At 39.4% G+C, this 17,802-nt stretch overlaps 1 protein-coding gene across 3 annotated transcripts; it reads left to right on the forward strand.

Annotated features, from left to right (window-relative positions):
* Nucleotides 1-1,383: 1,383 nt before the first annotated feature.
* On the forward strand, nucleotides 1,384-16,287 carry gdpd2 (glycerophosphodiester phosphodiesterase domain containing 2). 3 transcript variants are annotated; one of them, XM_048232239.1, is made up of 15 exons: nucleotides 1,384-1,551; nucleotides 5,105-5,326; nucleotides 6,398-6,501; nucleotides 6,860-6,953; nucleotides 7,130-7,189; nucleotides 7,409-7,507; nucleotides 9,081-9,174; nucleotides 9,467-9,612; nucleotides 10,697-10,779; nucleotides 10,924-11,077; nucleotides 11,283-11,498; nucleotides 11,597-11,745; nucleotides 11,978-12,125; nucleotides 12,213-12,295; nucleotides 15,588-16,287. In XM_048232239.1, the coding sequence occupies exons 2-15, from the start codon at nucleotides 5,240-5,242 to the stop codon at nucleotides 15,667-15,669; spliced, it is 1,599 nt and encodes a 532-aa protein (XP_048088196.1). In that variant the 5' UTR covers nucleotides 1,384-1,551; nucleotides 5,105-5,239; the 3' UTR covers nucleotides 15,670-16,287. The 3 variants fall into 3 exon arrangements, with proteins under 3 accessions (XP_048088196.1, XP_048088195.1, XP_048088197.1); XM_048232238.1 differs by lacking the exon at nucleotides 15,588-16,287 and adding an exon at nucleotides 15,238-15,581; XM_048232240.1 differs by lacking the exons at nucleotides 1,384-1,551; nucleotides 5,105-5,326; nucleotides 6,398-6,501; ... (2 more) ...; nucleotides 7,409-7,507; nucleotides 15,588-16,287 and adding exons at nucleotides 8,613-8,861; nucleotides 15,238-15,581.
* The last annotated feature ends 1,515 nt before the right edge of the window (nucleotides 16,288-17,802 follow it).

Here is a 17,802-nt window from a genome sequence, read left to right on the forward strand (position 1 = left end):
CTATCTATCTATCTATCTATCTATCTATCTATCAGTATATTTATCTGTCTGAATGTCTATCTATTTATCTGTAGGAATTTTCTTATACCACAGATACATAGAGAGTTGGTCAGGCAGTGGTTACTCAATCCAGAACAAGGTTATTTACACTGATCCGCACCCTGATCTCTAATTAGCTTAGGGAAACAGTATGTGTGTGTTTAAGTATATCCTAGGTGAAGAGAGGGTGTGGCCCCAGATATGTGATATTACATTGCAATATAGACATCACTGTTCAATGCAATGCAAACTTGATTGTTTGAAATGTGTCTAGTGATGCAGTGAGACTTTGACCTGGCCTGTCTGGAAATGTACTTCAACTATCCCTCAGCCAGATACAGCAACCTTTCTATTTATGGTTATGGTTATGGGACTTTGCGGACGACTTTTGTGCAAAGTGACACACAAATACAAAAAACAACATAATATTTAAACTATAACAGGGAACAGAACTAGTATTTGAATACTTACAGTAATGCGAGACTTAAATACAGATGCTCATAAGTTTACATACCCTGTACATATACATGCTAAAGTTGACTAAAAAGAGGAATAAAAAAATATTATTTTGGAAATTGATCTTAAATGCCTTAATTAACAAAGTGAAGAAAAATCCAACCTTTGAATGTATTAGTGAATGATTAATGTATTGTAAATAAATAAACGTTCATCCTCAAAAAAACAAACAAACAAACAAACAAAAAAACAGTGGCCATAAGTATACATACCACTATGTTAAATTCTCATAGAAGCAGGCAGATTTTATATTTTTAAAGCCCTGTTATTTCATGAATTCAGAATATGCATCCTGATAGGCAGTTCCCTTGGCCTTTGGAATTAAAATAGCCCCAAATCATCACATACCCTTCACCATACCTAGAGATGGAATGGTTTTATTTATTCATTTTCATAGAAGCAGGCAGATTTTATATTTTTAAAGCCCTGTTATTTCATGAATTCAGAATATGCATCCTGATAGGCAGTTCCCTTGGCCTTTGGAATTAAAATAGCCCCAAATCATCACATACCCTTCACCATACCTAGAGATGGAATGGTTTTATTTCAGTTAGCCTAATTGCTGGTTTGATTTGTATTAAGAGATGATTTTTGAAAAGTTCCCCATGCCAATCGTGACTTCTGATGGGGTTCCGTAAACTACACGCTTTTAGTTAATTAGTTTAATTTATTGTCCCCGTGAGGAAATTCGGATGACAAAGGTAGGTATAGTAGGCTATGCGTAACATCCTACTGCGAACTTTTGCAACTCCCCACTTTCTACTCCACTCCACCCCCATGCCAACATCGAAACCATCCCAAGAGATGTCATTCATTCGAAAGCATTAACATGCTGCGCACGCGATTGTTGAGATGCATGAGCCACACATGAACGAAAGGAAGAGAGAAACAATAAATGCAAAGTGCACTTTTTTACACAGGGGCTTTACACAGGTTGACCAGCCTCACGAGCCTAATTTCCGACTGGAGTAGCCTAGTCTACTATCAACCTTCAAGGTAAGTGGGAGCCTAATGGGGTTATTGCAGTTACCGAATTATTTTAGTGCATGCTACCAATTGACATACTGGGAAATATTGAATGGTGTTATCATTGTGATCTCCCAGAATCAAATAGCCTACGTAACAGTTTTTATATAATGGGGGGAATCGTTAGAAACACATTAGGACGTTACCCCCTGGCCCCTAGGTATTTAATTAAGAGGGCTAGGCTCAAGATTCTTCAGATATTTAAACAGTTTAACTTAGCCTACAGCTGAGATGCATGTTTGTCAACCTGTTTTATCCGATGCGACTTTAGGCTACTTGCTGAGATTTTACACCCCTTAGCCATTCCAGATACCGATACTATTCAAGTGTGGTCTTGCCAACCTACAAGATCGTTTCTTGTAGGATAATGGGAGCACACGATGCTTTTGTATGTTCTGTGTTACCAAAACAGATAGATGACTATGTAAGGACTTAATAGAGCTAGGGGTTTGAAAATAACCATTTTAGATGAGATCCACGGTTTGCTTTTCGGGTTTTGCTCAGGTAGGCTAGGTGTCAATGGATCAAAGAGTTCAATAGCTTACACAAACATGAACAGGTGCCTTTTATCGTCTGGTCCATACAGCAGAATGTCTATCACATGGTGTCTATTTTTAGTCCAGGGTTGCAAATGACCATGACAAATTCACCGTTTTTTGTTTCAAGGTTGGCCCACATGAAAATAAAACATTTATAAAGGTTCAATGAGAGCTTGACTATTTGTTCGGAATGTTTTCTTCTGTTGAGTGTTTAGTTGTTATATTTTTTATTTGGCAGAGTCACAGTTGTGGGAGAGGCCAATATTAATCCACCAAAACAAATAAAAGAAGACAAATCACATGCACCACAGCCAGCAAAGAATGATCTTTGCACTTAGAATATTCATAAAGCTGTTATTGTTGTTATGTCTTACTTTTTAGACCTCTTTGCAGAAAAAAAAATTGTGGAATTAAATGCATGTTTTTGGCCATCTGAATATCTCAGTTGTGTCAATTCAAAGATCATATCAGTTCTCTCAGTATAAGCAAACATCTATTGTTAATTTGTCATGTGTGACCAGGTGTGTCTGATATGGGTGCTGCCAGCCATAGCATGCTATCTATGAGTTGTGTACTTAAAGGGCAACAGAAAAATGATTTTTAAATAGTAAACACTTGTAAGGAGTTTTGGTCAAAAACTTGTGAGTAAACAAAACTGTGCAAAGGCCAAAAGCCAAGTTGGCACTGATAAAATATGCTCGCATCTTAACTGTGCATCTGTACACATGCAGTCAAAAGTCATTTGGATGTCTGGATATGTGTGATACAAAAGCTAAATCCAGCTAGTTAAGGAGCATGCATGGCCATTATTCTTCCATTTTGTCTGTTGAGTAAAAGGGAACACAGCAAAGAGACCTATATCAACAGGTTTTCTTAAATGCACCCCCATACTCAACTCTGCCTTCCTGTCCCAATGGTTAGTGAAACTTGTCTAACAACATAAACCCAGTTGTTTGGTCGAGTGTTTACAGCAACACTGCGCAGGGTTGCCACTTTTTGATGTATGTTTTTATGTTTTTATTTTATACAACTTTTTGTGTGATTCTGTCATTTTGATTGTATATGGTCCTGTAAAGGACAGATAAACACATACAGACCATTCTTATAGCCATCCAGGATATATGCATATGGGTTCTGTGGTATGTGACATACTGTGAAACCCTGTGAAAACCCTCAAGAAAAGCTGTTGCAGTAGATCTCACCAATTATTTTGCCAAACAATCAGTTACCATGGAAGCAAGCTTTTATTAGTGCCAGTGGTGCTGTTGTTAAATGTTGAATGAGAGCATTTAAGTTGCGTTTTCAATTGATATTGATTTAAATAGTAAAGTATAGGCTATTCAAATTTCAGGAAGATTTCAGGAAATTTCAGTCAGTTGTGATCTCTTATTATGTCCTCACGTACTTAAGCAAAGATTATTTTTTAACAATATGTACCACACTGTGTGCAAATTCAGCCAGCTACTTAATTGTTTAATGATTGTTTGCACTTTACTGCAGGACATCAGATTTAGCACTGTATATTTTAAGCAAGGACATAGTGTGCGTTAATACATTTATACATATTGGCAGTTGATAGATCATGAAGCCATTATGACTCACACCCTCAGGGCCAAGTCATGCTCTGACTTTTTCTCAAAAGTTTTTCCTTAAGTGAAAGCCACATGCTTTTCCTGTTCCATGTTAATGTTTTTTCTCCAAGTGCAGGGGCTGTCTGTTATGACATTGTGGTTTTAAGTAACCTGCTTAGACAAGCCTTTCTGTGAGTTGCTGATATATAGTGTGAAACGGAGGCCGCTTTCCCACTGGAATAGATATACTTGTGTCTTGAACATTTAGGATTTTGTTTCACTCCTAATTTGTAAAAAGAGCAAACTTGTACGAACATTTACTTGGCTTAAAAAAATAAATCCCATGAAAGGTGATCAGATTACAGGAAGTTTGTATAAACATTTCTGTACTGTTCAGATTTCTGGATGAGGAAGCATTAAAGAGGAAGCATTGCTTGTTTTATAAATCAATGCACAACTTGGCAAGGACTCCCTAAAGCACTACAGACTTAATGTAGCTCAGTGGTCAACATAGTGGTTACAGAAACAGTGTACCTTGTATATCTTCCTGTTATACCTTTACTGTATGTCAGTGTTGATGAAAAGTCTGCTTAACAAGTGAATATGAGAGGACATTTGGTGTCTCAGTGGTACGTTTGTGAATAGCCGAGACCCCATGTCCCCCTCATGACATCTGAGACCAGAGCTAAAGATCTAAGGGATCTCATCTCACTCTATACATTATACACACCATTGTGAAGCTGTCAGGAAGGACAGATGAAGTGGCCTCTTCCCACAGCTTGACCTACAGTCTGACCTGTACTTCCCGCTATCCCCAAGAGACCGAAGATGTACCTTTACAGAATTAACAAGGCCTGCAGACACTTCTATAAAAGTTTTTCATTCAGCACTAATGGTTTAACTCTTTCCCTTTTTCATTCAGCACTAATGTGTCAACTCTTTCCCTTTTCATTCAGCACTAATGTGTTAACTCAGCACTAATGTGTTAACTCTTTCCCTTTTTCATTCAGCACTAATGTGTTAATTCAGCACTAATGTGTTAACTCAGCACTAATGTGTTAACTCTTTCCCTTTTCATTCAGCACTAATGTGTTAACTCTTTCCCTTTTCATTCAGCACTAATGTGTTAACTCTTTCCCTTTTCATTCAGCACTAATGGTTTAACTCTTTTCCTTTTCATTCAGCACTAATGTGTTAACTCTTTCCCTTTTCATTCAGCACTAATGTGTTAATTCTTTCCCAATGTGTTAACTCTTTCCCTTTTCATTCAGCACTAATGTGTTAATTCAGCACTAATGTGTTAATTCAGCACTAATGTGTTAACTCTTTCCCTTTTCATTCAGCACTAATGTGTTAACTCTTTCCCTTTTCACTCTATTCCTTTTCCCCGTTTTTTCCTCCCACACTTTACAGGTTTAGAACGGTGACTCAACCAACCGCAAGTTTCACTCTCAGCCCACAACATTGGCGGAAGAGCCGCATATCCATCTACTCCTCCAGACTGCTGCACAGGCTGAGTGCTTCTGATTGGGTCTGGCCTATCGAGGGATGTCAGGGAGGTGTGCTGCTTTGGCCATCTGCTCCAGAGGCATTTACAGTTGCTACTGGAAGCACTCCAGTGAAAGGAAGCGAAGAGTGAGTAGTTTGTCAATGTTTAATCTCAGCATCAACCATAGCCATAGATCTAAACCAATGATGTGCAATGACCCTCTAAACACCTGATCAAACATTAGGAGGAAGAGTCTAGGTTCACATGCCTACTGATATACAGGAATTGGACCATGTCTGAAATGCTCCAAACCAAGCATGCCGAAACATAGAGAAAGTATCACTAAAGTGTGATAAAAGCATAATTTCTGTAACTGATATAACATTTCAACGATATCCCTATGGTCAGAGTTTTAATCAGCTCTGAACTGAAGAAATAAAACTTGAGAGAAATGAGATGATGTGAGAACTGAGACATAATGGATGTCTGATTGCAAGAGATTGAAATCTTATCCCTTTCACAAGTATTTTCACTGTAATTATGACTATGAAAACTCTCTCTGAATGATTGCTAACTATATCACTCCTCTCACTTCATCACAGAATGAGGCTACTGTTTGGAGAACAATAGTAATTTAGACCCATTGAAAAAGTATGTTAATTAGATGCTTGCTTATTGGAGCAGAGCAGCACTGAAGTGAGTGTGGCAGGCCTAATTGGGAACTGAAGCTTTGAAGAACCTAGCCAGGTTCCCAGAGCGAAGGGTGTGTTGTGTTTTTTATGGGCTGACTGCTGGCAGCAGTGATTGAGATCATGGAAATGACCTGAGGATCAAGAATTCCGAAGAAAACTCAGCATGGCATGACTGGAGCAGCCCCTCCCTCCCTCCCTCCCTCCCTCTCCCTTCTTTTTCTTAAATGTTGCCTTTCCTCTTTCTTTCCCAGGAATAATAATATGGTATCAGAATATATGTGCTTTAATGTGCCCTGTTAAATTTTCATTTTCGTCTGGTGATACAATGGGGTTTGCCAGGCTGTCATGAACAGTTCCTCAATGCTCATTCTCGACTCCTGACATAGAAATAGAAGTCATAAAATGACTTGTTTTGAGCTGTGCGTTTCTTTGAGAGACAGCTGATCTTGGGTGGAAGGTGCAAGTGAGTATCAGGTTATATTGTTACTACACCACTCAGTGAGACTCTCTGTTATTCTCTGACAGTGTGCCTGCTGTTGGTTCTCTTTTGTTGGCCTGGCTACCCTGCTCACCTTGGCCTGGCTGTTCATTTGGATGGCCCTATACAACTCCCGTGATGACATGAACACGTAAGATAAGGTCCTCACTATATGCACATACCTGCCAGACGTCTCACTGTGGACTGAGTTCATAATGGAGTTGACGTTATTCAGCATTGCTTTGTAGTCATGGAGGTGGCCGTTTTCAGGAGGCCCTGTACTGTTGGTTGCTTAAAAAAAAAGTTCCAATTAATTGCATTGCCTCTAGCATATTGAGACAATTCTAGAACTAAAACTTCCTAGTTTTGTATAGTTAGTTCATAAAGGATTTTCTTCAATACTTCTAAACTGTTATGCTGTTCAGTTTTCATTGGAATGGATGCATATAAGTAACACTGAAACTGAACATGTTTAGAAGTAATCAACAGATTCACACTGTTCCTTTCAGGAAGACATTTGAGAAAATGAAGGAGTGGATAAACTGGTTTATGGTGATAGTCATCATATCTGCTGTGCTTGCCATTTATTGTCTCCTTCTGCTGGTGAGAATACTATTATTATTAGAATAATATTAGATTATTATTGTTATTGGTTTTATTCTTATTATTAAATAAGTAGTAGTAGTAGTAGTAGCAGTACTAGTTGTAGCTGTTATCGTAGTTACATGAAATTGCCATTTGTCAATTTGCTATAAAGATTACTTGTGTTTTCCTTGCAGTTATTTGCACTTTTCCAATATGCCTTAAATGAACCCTTGGACTTGCACTGTGTGCATAAGGTATGATGAATCCCAATCTTTAATCCTCTTTGTGCCTCTCCTCATTTCAGTAGACTGGATTCTGTGTAGATTGTGTGGGCCTTTGGGTGGTTCTTGTTGAAAGGGAGAGAAAGGCCCACTGCTTCTCAGTATCATTCAAGTGTTGTTATTCTAAGAATGCTGTACATGCTGTGTGTTTGGACCCCTTCCCTCAGTGTGTTTACATTTGGTTCCACGCAGGTGTTTCTGTCTGTAGGTCTTCTAATAGTCTTGGCTGGGGTCGTGGCGATCAGCCGGGAGTGGAAAAATGAGTGGCCCACTGTCCCAGTGTTTCTTCAGGTATGCCAGAAAAGACCTGAGACACAGAAAGGGTGGTCACTTAGCCTAGACATTGACCCTGAACTTGCGGTCAAGTGAACCTGTGTTGGTTAACTGAGAGTTGGATTCATGCTTTTGGTGTTGACATAGCCTACCTATGAAAAGACTTTTTCTGCCTCTGCTTCCAATGCCCATCTCGCAACATTTCAATTCCCCTTTTCACTGGTTGGAGTGAAGGGGGTCGTGAGACTTGGCCCATGTTTTTTGCGGGGTCACCAGACAAAAAAATTAAGAACCACTAGGCTATGTCAACACTAAGGGCTGTATTTTGCACACCAGCGCATGGCGTAAAACTCGTTTTCCACCCGCGCAAAGTTTAATTCGGTATTTTGCACGTTTATTTTTTAAACAATGCACCCAGGGGTGTGGCAATTAACAACCATGGGAGGGGCCTGGCGCATTGTCTAAAAATCGCTATTGTACACCTGGTCAGAAGTCTATGGCGAGTTGTTTATATGTTATTTTAAGAGCGCATTGTCAACAGTCATATTGGCAGCTGCACGCACCATTCTTCTATCATTCATGAACGCACGTATGGAGCACAGCTGAAGACGCACTGTCACGAGATATGAGCAACTCCTATGCAGGATAAATGTTGTTTTATTCAGTCATTTGAGCAATATTAGGGTAAGTGTTGCTTTTTCCAGCCTATGTTTTCGGTGGTAACCCATTGTCAGTCAATAGTGAAAGTAACTGCATATAACTGTCTTGTCGTTGACTGACACCTTGGTGAAATTAGTTTCACTTTGCCAATGAGTTCAAATAATAGACGAGTGCAAATGCGTGAAGGCTATGCTAGGTTTTAGTAAAGCATGGTTTAAGAATGACTATTCCATACGGTCTCGCAAGCAGCCTCCTTCAAATGGACCGTTGAATGCCAAAATACCGATGCATTTATTTGACATATCGTGCTTTGCGCTGTTAAAGGGAATGACAGATGTCATTCTCATTGGTTTAAATGATGTTACGCCCCAAACACACCCATATGACTGATTAAAAAACCTAGGAACACCTTGTTGCGCCATGTGCTCCACGTTTGATAACGAAACCCCTCCCAATGTGAACTGGACATCCTACTAAATTTGAATAGACTTTTGATGAGTGAAGATGCACTTTAGAATGTCATGATAGGGCCCTAAAGGCATTAATGTCAATGGCAGCCTTTGACAATCTAATTAATTACATGCAGAGGATAACTAGCACTCACCCAATGTATAACTGGTGCTCCTGTGGCAAAAAAGGCTGCATAGTGTTCTGTCACTCACTGGTACGCTTATATACAGCATCTTTGAGCTCATCATTGCAAGAAGCGCAGGTAGAGATTTCAGTTTAAGAAGAATTTTGTATAGCACATTTCATATGACAAGAACAGATGAATACAGATGTTTGCGCTGGTTAGAAGGAGTTCTCTAGTTGCCTTTCATGTGTTATTGAGAGTGACTTGTGGCTTTTCTGCGGTCTGTAATGGTGTGTGTGTTCCGTGGTGTGTTCTGCTGTCTGTGATTGTGTGTGTGTTCCTGTGGTGCCGGACCAGGCCACGGCCCCCTTTCTCCAGCTGGGCGCTGTGCTGGCGTTGACCCTGCTCAGCGGGCTGGTGTTCAAGACTTACTACAGAGCTCGGAGGAGTGGTCAGTATGCATGATTCAACATTTAATGTGCTCACACCCACTGTGATGTGTAATACTGCAAATAGATTGGCCTGCAAACACCTGCCAACCTGTGAAGATTGGGCAGGTGAAGATTGGGTAGGTGTTTTGCAATAAAAAAAGACACGCCACCTCTGTCGTGACTTGCCCAAACCAACAGTGTCTATGCTGTAGCCTTGCACACTGTATTGCATTGGAAATGGGACTACAGGTGTTTTGTCTGTGAGTAATCAAGATATATATTTTGGCTCTCACGCTGCCTGTTTGTCTCTAGCATCCAGGGTCTTCATCATGCTGGCCTGGGCAGTCGTCTCCCTTGTGGTGTTCCTCTGCCCTCTCCTCATCCATGACTTCTCACCCTGTGTGCTGGAGGAGCTTCCCCCTAAACCGGCTTTGGTTGGACACCGGGGTGCACCAATGGTCAGCAGACGTGCAAAAAAAACTGGGCTTTTATGTGTTAATAACAGGTTATGTTTTGAGCACCAGCGCCTTCTCTGCAGCAAGGCAGGCCGGGTGTCTGACTCTTCCTCTTCTGTTTGTTTCAATAGTTTGTGTCACATAGCACCTGCGGGCGCTGTGTGGAAACGTTTCATGCGGGTGGTGAGGTTTGTGTGGTTTGTACTGAGACCATACCTGTGGTTTTTCATGATTGCAATTTGGCAGGTTAATGGAATTCCAAGAATGTATTGCCCCAGATTAAGAGGTTTCGACAGTGGCATGAACTCGTGGTCCCATATTAAATCACATAAAAACACAGTAAACTACAGGCATGCTTATATTAAGCATTGATCATTTATATCTCCATGTGTTATTATCATTAATACGCTGTAATTTCTGTTTGTAACAAAGTTATAGGGGAGAAAATATGTTAGGGTGCTTGCGGCGTTCTGGAAAATTTGGAATTATGAATGACAAATTACTGGAAAGTTTTGAAAATTTGGGTAAAAGTCTCGCAAAAGTTTTGCTCAATAATACATGCATAAACAAGTTGACAATGCACAAACATATCAGGTGAAAATCCAAGGCAGAAATCTTAAACAAAATGTTAGATTAGAATTAGAAAAAGTAGTGGTCTTAAAGAAAAAAAAATTTTTTTGGGGACGGGCATCCTGATTTCTGCATCAGTCAAGCCTTCTGGAGAGGTGACTGAAATGCTTCCATGTCTGAACTTGTCTTGTGCTGTCTGGGGACTTGATCAGTCTGAACATGTACAGTATCAACTCATAGAAAGACCCTGTATGCTATGAATCTGTACCACCATTGCACAAGCTTTCTGTCAACTATTATAGCCTTTCAGGTAGAACATTTAGTAAAAGTCTCAGATATTTACATTCAGGATGTAACTAAGCATGTAGAATCCTGCAACAAGCAGCACTAGTAGCCCTTTATTGCCATTATGTAATTAATATATTATACTACAAATATGGATTTGTAAATTATGCCATTAATGTTCCTTGTTGAGCCGTTTTAGCTGCCTCAGTTTGTCTGCTTGATCCTTGTTCAGTTGGCCCCTGAGAACACCATGATGTCGTTCAGACGGAGTCTGGAGTGCAACGTGACTGCATTTGAGACAGACGTGTTGCTCAGGTACAGAACCATCTAGCATTCGGGGAATAGTGATCTCAAACGTACATGCATTTGAACAAAGTTGCTATCATAGCCACAGTGTGTGCTTGGTATTGACTTGTCACCATGTTGATGACTCTCTTGCCTTTTATTTACCCTTCTTAGCAAAGATGGTCATCCCTTCCTGATGCATGACAACGCCTCACTTAGGAGGACAACCGATGTAGAAAAGATATTTCCACAACGCAAGGACAACAGCTCAAATAGCTTTACCCGGAATGAGATACGACGTTTGAATGCAGGACAAGGTTTCTTGGATGTGAGTGTAGAGTCTGTCATGTTAATGCACCTGTCATGAGTTACTGTGCGGGGGGGAATAATTCCTCATTGTCTTGCTTTGTGCTGGAGTTGTTAAACTGGTTTACAGGTTGTTTTTGTAATACAGAGCTGTACTTTCATAAATTGTGTGCAAAGTGACAACTGGATATACAAGTGAAATCCTGCACGACTGTTGCAATTCTTAGTTGCAGACGGATCCACTGCAAAGGACTCCTTCTCTGTCTGACACAGAGTGGTCAAATGTCAGAAATCAGAGTGTGCCATTTCTTCAAGACCTTCTAGACTTGGCCAAAGAACACAATGTCTCAATCATCTTTGACCTCAAAAATGAAAGACTGAACAATAGTGATGCAAACTACACAGTGCAGACCATCCTGGCATCAGGCATTGCGCAAAACCTGGTGAGCTTCAAATTTTTCCTATTTTTTCATCCAGCCATTTTGGTCTTAGGACGAGACACCTGTATTCTGCCTGTATTGACTTGGTGTGTCGCCTTCAGATCTGGTGGCTTCCACGTGTACACAGAGCAGATGTTAAGAAAATGGCTCCTGGCTTCCGCCAGGTCTACGGCAGTCTACCTGCCTTGAGAAATGACAACGGAAGTCATCTGAATGTGAAATACAACAAACTAAGTACAAAAGAAATGAGGTGAGTCTCAAAAGATTCTGTGCCTGTAACACCACTGAATTACATCAGCTCCAACTTTTGTAACTGACCTAAGCACAGACATATGATGGGGACACATGATGTAGGACAGATGAGGACACATAAGTAGGACAGATAACACTGTTTCTGAGGAGTTGCAGTTAACAGTCGCTAATGGCACAACTTATTTGTCTGCCTGTGTGTACATGTTTGTGTGTGTGTGTGTGGGTTTAAGAGAGCTGCGGAACAAGAATGTGTCAGTGAACCTGTGGGTGGTGAATCAGCGGTGGCTGTTCTCCCTCGTGTGGTGTTCCGGAGCCAGCTCTGTGACCACCAACGCCTGCCACATTTTTAAAGACATGGCCCAGCCAGACTGGACGCTAGTGAGTTACATACACACCTTCACTTTTCTCAAGGATCCCTCTATGTGTCCCAAGAAGTTCTGTGTGCTCATATGTTGTTTTTCATAGGAGCCAAAGCTATATATGATGATCTGGATTTCTGCTGACCTGGTGTCGTTGCTTATGATGTTTGGGTTGTTTCTCCTTCAAAGGTTTGTTTCAAAAAGAACACTGTAAAAACGGGAAAAGAGGGGTTGTCCAGATCACAGATCACACATATTTTGCCAAAGCAATGTATTTATCCAACAGAATAATATAAGATGAAAGTAACTTCTGAACCAACCAATTTTGTACATAGCCCCCATAGGAAATATAGACTGGAAATCTATCATAATAATACTGTTAATAATTAGTACTATTGTGCACATGCCATTATAAATCAGTTGATGCTTTCAACCCTTCAAGCCCTTTCTGATGACTGCTTCACAATATATAGAAATATATATATATATATATATAAAGCAGATCAATGTTTCATTGCGCTACTCTATATGGTTTGGCTATTGCTTGCATGAGAAAAAAAATCCAGTAAAACAGTAATAACAAATAAAAACATAAAAGGGCAATCGTGAAATAATAGTTTAAAAGGTAAAGATCATAATAATAAAAAAAATACAAAAAAATAAAGAATAATTAAAAAGACAAAATAAAAGACACAAGGTAGAATAATTTTCAAGGCAGATTCAGAATTTGTAACTAGCAGAAGCAGAAAGCATCTGAGAACAGTTTGGTCTAAAGATTTAAAACTGGCTACAGTTGGGGCCTTTTTAATGTCATCCCAAAGTTGGTTCCAGAGCTGAGCCGCATTTCGGTCTACACATATTTCGGCCTACACATATTTCGGCCTACACACATTTTTATCAAATGTAATTGTTAGCAAGAAACAACGGGCTACTTTGGCATGGGCCTAGGCTAATATATGCATAAACTAGATGTACCACAAAGCGGTACAAAATACGACCGCCACTCAGTCCTGCACATTCTCTCCGCAAAAATAAATCACGTTTGTCAATTTGTCTCCTACTCCATCCCCTGCTTTTGCAACTTTTGTGTATGTAAATGAGTGTGTGCATAGTGTGTTTGTTTTTGTGTATGTGTGCTTCTCTGTGTGTGTGTGTTCACTTGTGGGGTAATGGGGTGTGCGTGTGTGTGTTTATCTGTGTGTGTGTGTGTGTGTGTGTGTGTGTGTGTGTGTGCGTGTGCCTGCATGTGTGTGTGTGTGAGTGTAGGTGAGTTTATGTGTGTGTGTTTATGTATGTGTGCCTGTTTGTGTGTGTGTGCAATGCATGTGTACTGTGTGTGTGTGCCTGTGTATTTATCTGTGTGTGTGTGGGTGTGTTTATGTGTGTGTGTGTGCCTGTGTGTGTGTGTGTGCCTGTGTCTTTATGCGTGTGTGTGTTTATGTGTATGTGTGTGTGCGTGTGTTTGTGTGTGTTTGTGCATGCGTGTGTGTGTTTATGTGTGTTTATGTATGCATGCGTGTGTGCGTGCCTGTGTGTGTCTGTTTGTGTGTGTAGCTGATATTGCCCTACATGATCCGAATACCACGAAACTTGGCATTCTGAGGGTGTCATAATGATCGTACAATTCATATTTTGTGCTGTTTTGAACCTGTCAGCCAAAGATACCTGCGATATATGTACAGGTACAGCGCATCATTTTAACTAGGTGGCATTACACCTCAAATGAGCGGGTATGGGATGTGTAGACATGGTCCCTGCAGACTAACTAGTAAAATAGTAGAACATTACTGAATTAGGTACCAACAGTGTAACCTGCAGTGACAACAAGATGATGCACATAATTTATACCGATGCTAATAATTGTTTACAATGTTTTGAAATGTGCCTTAAAGGGGAAATTCAAACATATAATATGCACTAGTCCAGCAACTTTTAAAGCAACATGAGAAGTATACAGTACCGGGGAAAAGTTTGGGGTCACTTAGAAATGTCCATTCCACTCCATTATAGACACAGACAATACCAGCTGAGATCAGTTGCATTGTTTTTTTTAATCAGGGCAGTAGTTTTCAGATTACATTATGTGCTTACATAATTGCAGAAGGGTTCTCCAATGTTTTCTCAGTTAGCCTTTTAAAATCATATCAGATTAGTAAACAGAATGTGCCTTTGGAACATTGGATGAATGGTTGCTGATAATGGGCAATGTATATTGCATTAAAGATCAGCCATTTCTTTCTACAACAGTCGAGAACCCTTTTGCATTATATATTTTTAATGAATTAGCATTACTTTGCTTTCACTTTGAGGTGATTTTTGTAAATTATTGTAAAAAAGCCCAATTAGACACACCGTCATAACCAGTGAAATGTCCTGTCTCTTCAGAAGTCCTGAAATCTTGCACTACATTTATGTAAATACAGAAAATCTACCTCTAGGGAAGTACTAGGCCTCACAGTACCATGCTAGCAAACCTGCATACGGCAATAAAACCCAACTTCTACTCAGTTTCTGTTTTGAGGCCCCTTTATCCAGGCCTCTAAATGCATAATTAGTTTTTTATAAAAAAAATGTTATATCGAGAGATTTACAATGATTTTATAATTCTGAAGGTACAATAAATAGACTTTACATTTATTAGTTTGCATGCTTCTATTGGCTTTCAGTTTCAGATATTCATTACACCTGTAGGTTTTACACCCAGAAAAATGCCAAAAAATTCATTAAAAATACTTGAAATAACACACAAGAAACATAAAATTCAGAACCAACTTGAACACCTTCAGTGCCTTCATAGCAGACAATTAAGAACTTTTGAAGGACATAATTTCAGGCAGAAGCACAGATAGGTTAAATAAACACAGTGTTCAGCAGCTAAATCTGCTAGAAGAATTAAGGGCATTATCTTAATCATGTCACATGTCTAAGATATTGGAGTTAGTACAAGTAAAAGCCTCTAAATGCAGTTACATGCAGTATCCGGTTGCACATGTTAGAGTACTGTGATGGTGCAGTTTTATAAAATAAAACTGTAACGTATTTCAGTCTTGCAATCATACATGGACATGGTCTGAGAATGAATGGCAGTGTTAGTTCAATAATATTGTTTTATCTGCTTGTGCTGTGAAAAGGTGCTGTCTCAGACATGCTAAAGGTAGGTGCCTAGCTACAATAATCAATCAAATAAGTCTTGAACTAAAAAACAAAAAAATTCGGTCCTTCTCTTGTCAGCTCAAATTCAATATCCATAATATAATCAAGTGTAACTTGATTTTTCAATCATTCATGAAAGCTTTATTTCACTTTTCACTTCTTATTCTTCTTATCATTGATGTTGATCATTTGCTGAATATGTATATTAACAAATTAAAGTGCATATTGCTGGTTTCCTAGTGGATCAGTAGTCCAATCACACAATCATAGTAGCTAATCAGTGTTGGAGGGGAGGAAGTCTAACGGGCCTGTGTCTTTGTCACTGCAGGCAAAAGAGGGCCAAAAAGAGAGCAAGGCGACAGATTTTCGGCGTGGAACCAGAGAGAACTATCCCCCTTCTTACCATCTGAGTAATTAAAGCATTAATACCTTCCTGTAGTTTCACCAGCCTTGTGCCCACTGCTCTCCGTCATGCTCCTGAGGGAGGGAGTGGGTGCTTGAGATGTTAGCAACACTGTGACCCCAGGGGACCTCCAAAAGTGTGTGTGTGTGTGTGTGTGTGTGCACGTGTTGTATGTGTGTGTGTGTGTGCATGTGTGTGGCTCACATGAAAATATTTACTTTTTAAATGAAAAGGAACAATTACTGTGTTGTAAGAATATTCATGGAAATAATATTCATGAACTCTTTCACTGCACTGTTTATAAATATCAAATACAGGGTATCACAGTGATACTTTTGATATGCATTGGATGTATTTAGTATTAGCATGGGTTACAGTGAAACGGACAAAAATAGGTCTGTTGTCAAATACCATAGTTAATTGAGAGACCAGCGACAGTGATTGAAACAATAGGATGTTAATATGTTGGTTTTTAATTATGTCATAATTATATGAACTAAGTCTTTAAAGTGGGATATGAATCAATATACCTTTTAAACTGTAGAATTTTGGTGTATGATGTAAGATGTGTTGGATTTGGGTGCAGTATTCTGCTTTTTTAATACAATTTTAAAATACATTTTAACATCATTGTATACTGTTGTCTTTGTAATGTAATGTGTAATGTGCCATAGGCCTACTCCACAAGTGATATCTTGCAGTGTTACTCAGAATTGGCACTGGAACTGTTTTGCACTCACTGACAGTGTAGTATAGTGAGACAAAGATAAAACCTACGAATGTTAGATGTGTCGGTCAAATAATTAAAATGAAATACTTTATACTTTATTACATGAGCCATGAGCCATTTGTTGTTGGTTTTTTTTCAGAAAGGTAGGCCTATACATGTTAATTTAAAATGTTCATAGTTCCACTTCCACTAGTCTCCTTAGCTAGTGAGTATAAATCAATCTAAATAAGTAAGTAAAATCTATTATAGGCCTAAACTATACAGGAAACGATGTTATGTCAGTGTTTCATACAGGCTTCATCATGGTGAATGCTCCAAACCAGTGGTCCCCAAACTTTTTCTTCCGAGGGCCAGCTCACTATGTCTGGCTCTAACAGAGGGCCAGAGACTCGGAGTATATCAACCATAAATAGCTTAGTGCTGTGAACAACAGTAGTCTACCTTAGTTGAATATTCCATTACTTAATCATAGGCTACTGCAATTTAATACCATTGCTAGCTGTGTTTATGTTGCCACCATGCCATATCAGTGTAAAATGTAGCTCAAATGAAATAATACTAATAGAAAGTAAAAGTAAAAAGTTGTGAACAAGCAATATCCTACAAATAATTTAAAGTTATCAAACTATGAGAGTTTTATGAAGTGCTGGCAAACACATCTGAAATGACCACCATTCTAACTTTCACTCACCTGATGAGAACTTTGAACTTTGAAAAAATAGAAATAATTATCCCAGAAAGTCCCAGAAATATGACTTGAATAGAAGTTAGTTAGTTATTAACGAATAATTGATAAACTTTTAGAATACTTTGAGCACTGATGCAGTCAGCATAGGCCTCTTACATTGTTTGCAGGTAGGCCTACATTTCATTCCGTTTTCGATGGCAAACGCGAAACAGCGCCAAAACAACCACCAGTGGACAAAAAGAGTATTACATGTGTACTGTTAAGACTCGCCATAGAGAATGAATGGGGAAATTACGGAGGTTATAGTTTGACGATGTCGCACTCCCGTGCGGGCCAGATGCTATATACCACGGACATGTTTTGGGGGGCCACCTAAAATGAGTTGGCGGGCCGTATTCGGCCCGCGGGTCGTAGTTTGGGGACCACTGCTCCAAACGAATAGCCTACAAAAACAATCTCATGTCCGCTAGATGGCGGGCGTAACTAAGACAGGCTATTGCTACAGTAAAATTACTAAAAATAGAAGTCAATCTGAAAACAATCTGACGTCGAACATATTTGTCATCCATTTACTTTTTGTTTAAACAAAGAACTTTCACTTCATTAAATAAATAAGATTTAAAACATGGTTAGATATAGACATTAGGGATGTTTGTCGTTGGTTCAGGCTACAGCCAGCATTACCGTTTTGCTGTCTAACTACCATAAGATATCCTCCAGTT

Source organism: Alosa alosa, chromosome 21, assembly GCF_017589495.1.
Source record: "Alosa alosa isolate M-15738 ecotype Scorff River chromosome 21, AALO_Geno_1.1, whole genome shotgun sequence".
Taxonomy (NCBI): Eukaryota; Metazoa; Chordata; class Actinopteri; order Clupeiformes; family Clupeidae; genus Alosa; species Alosa alosa.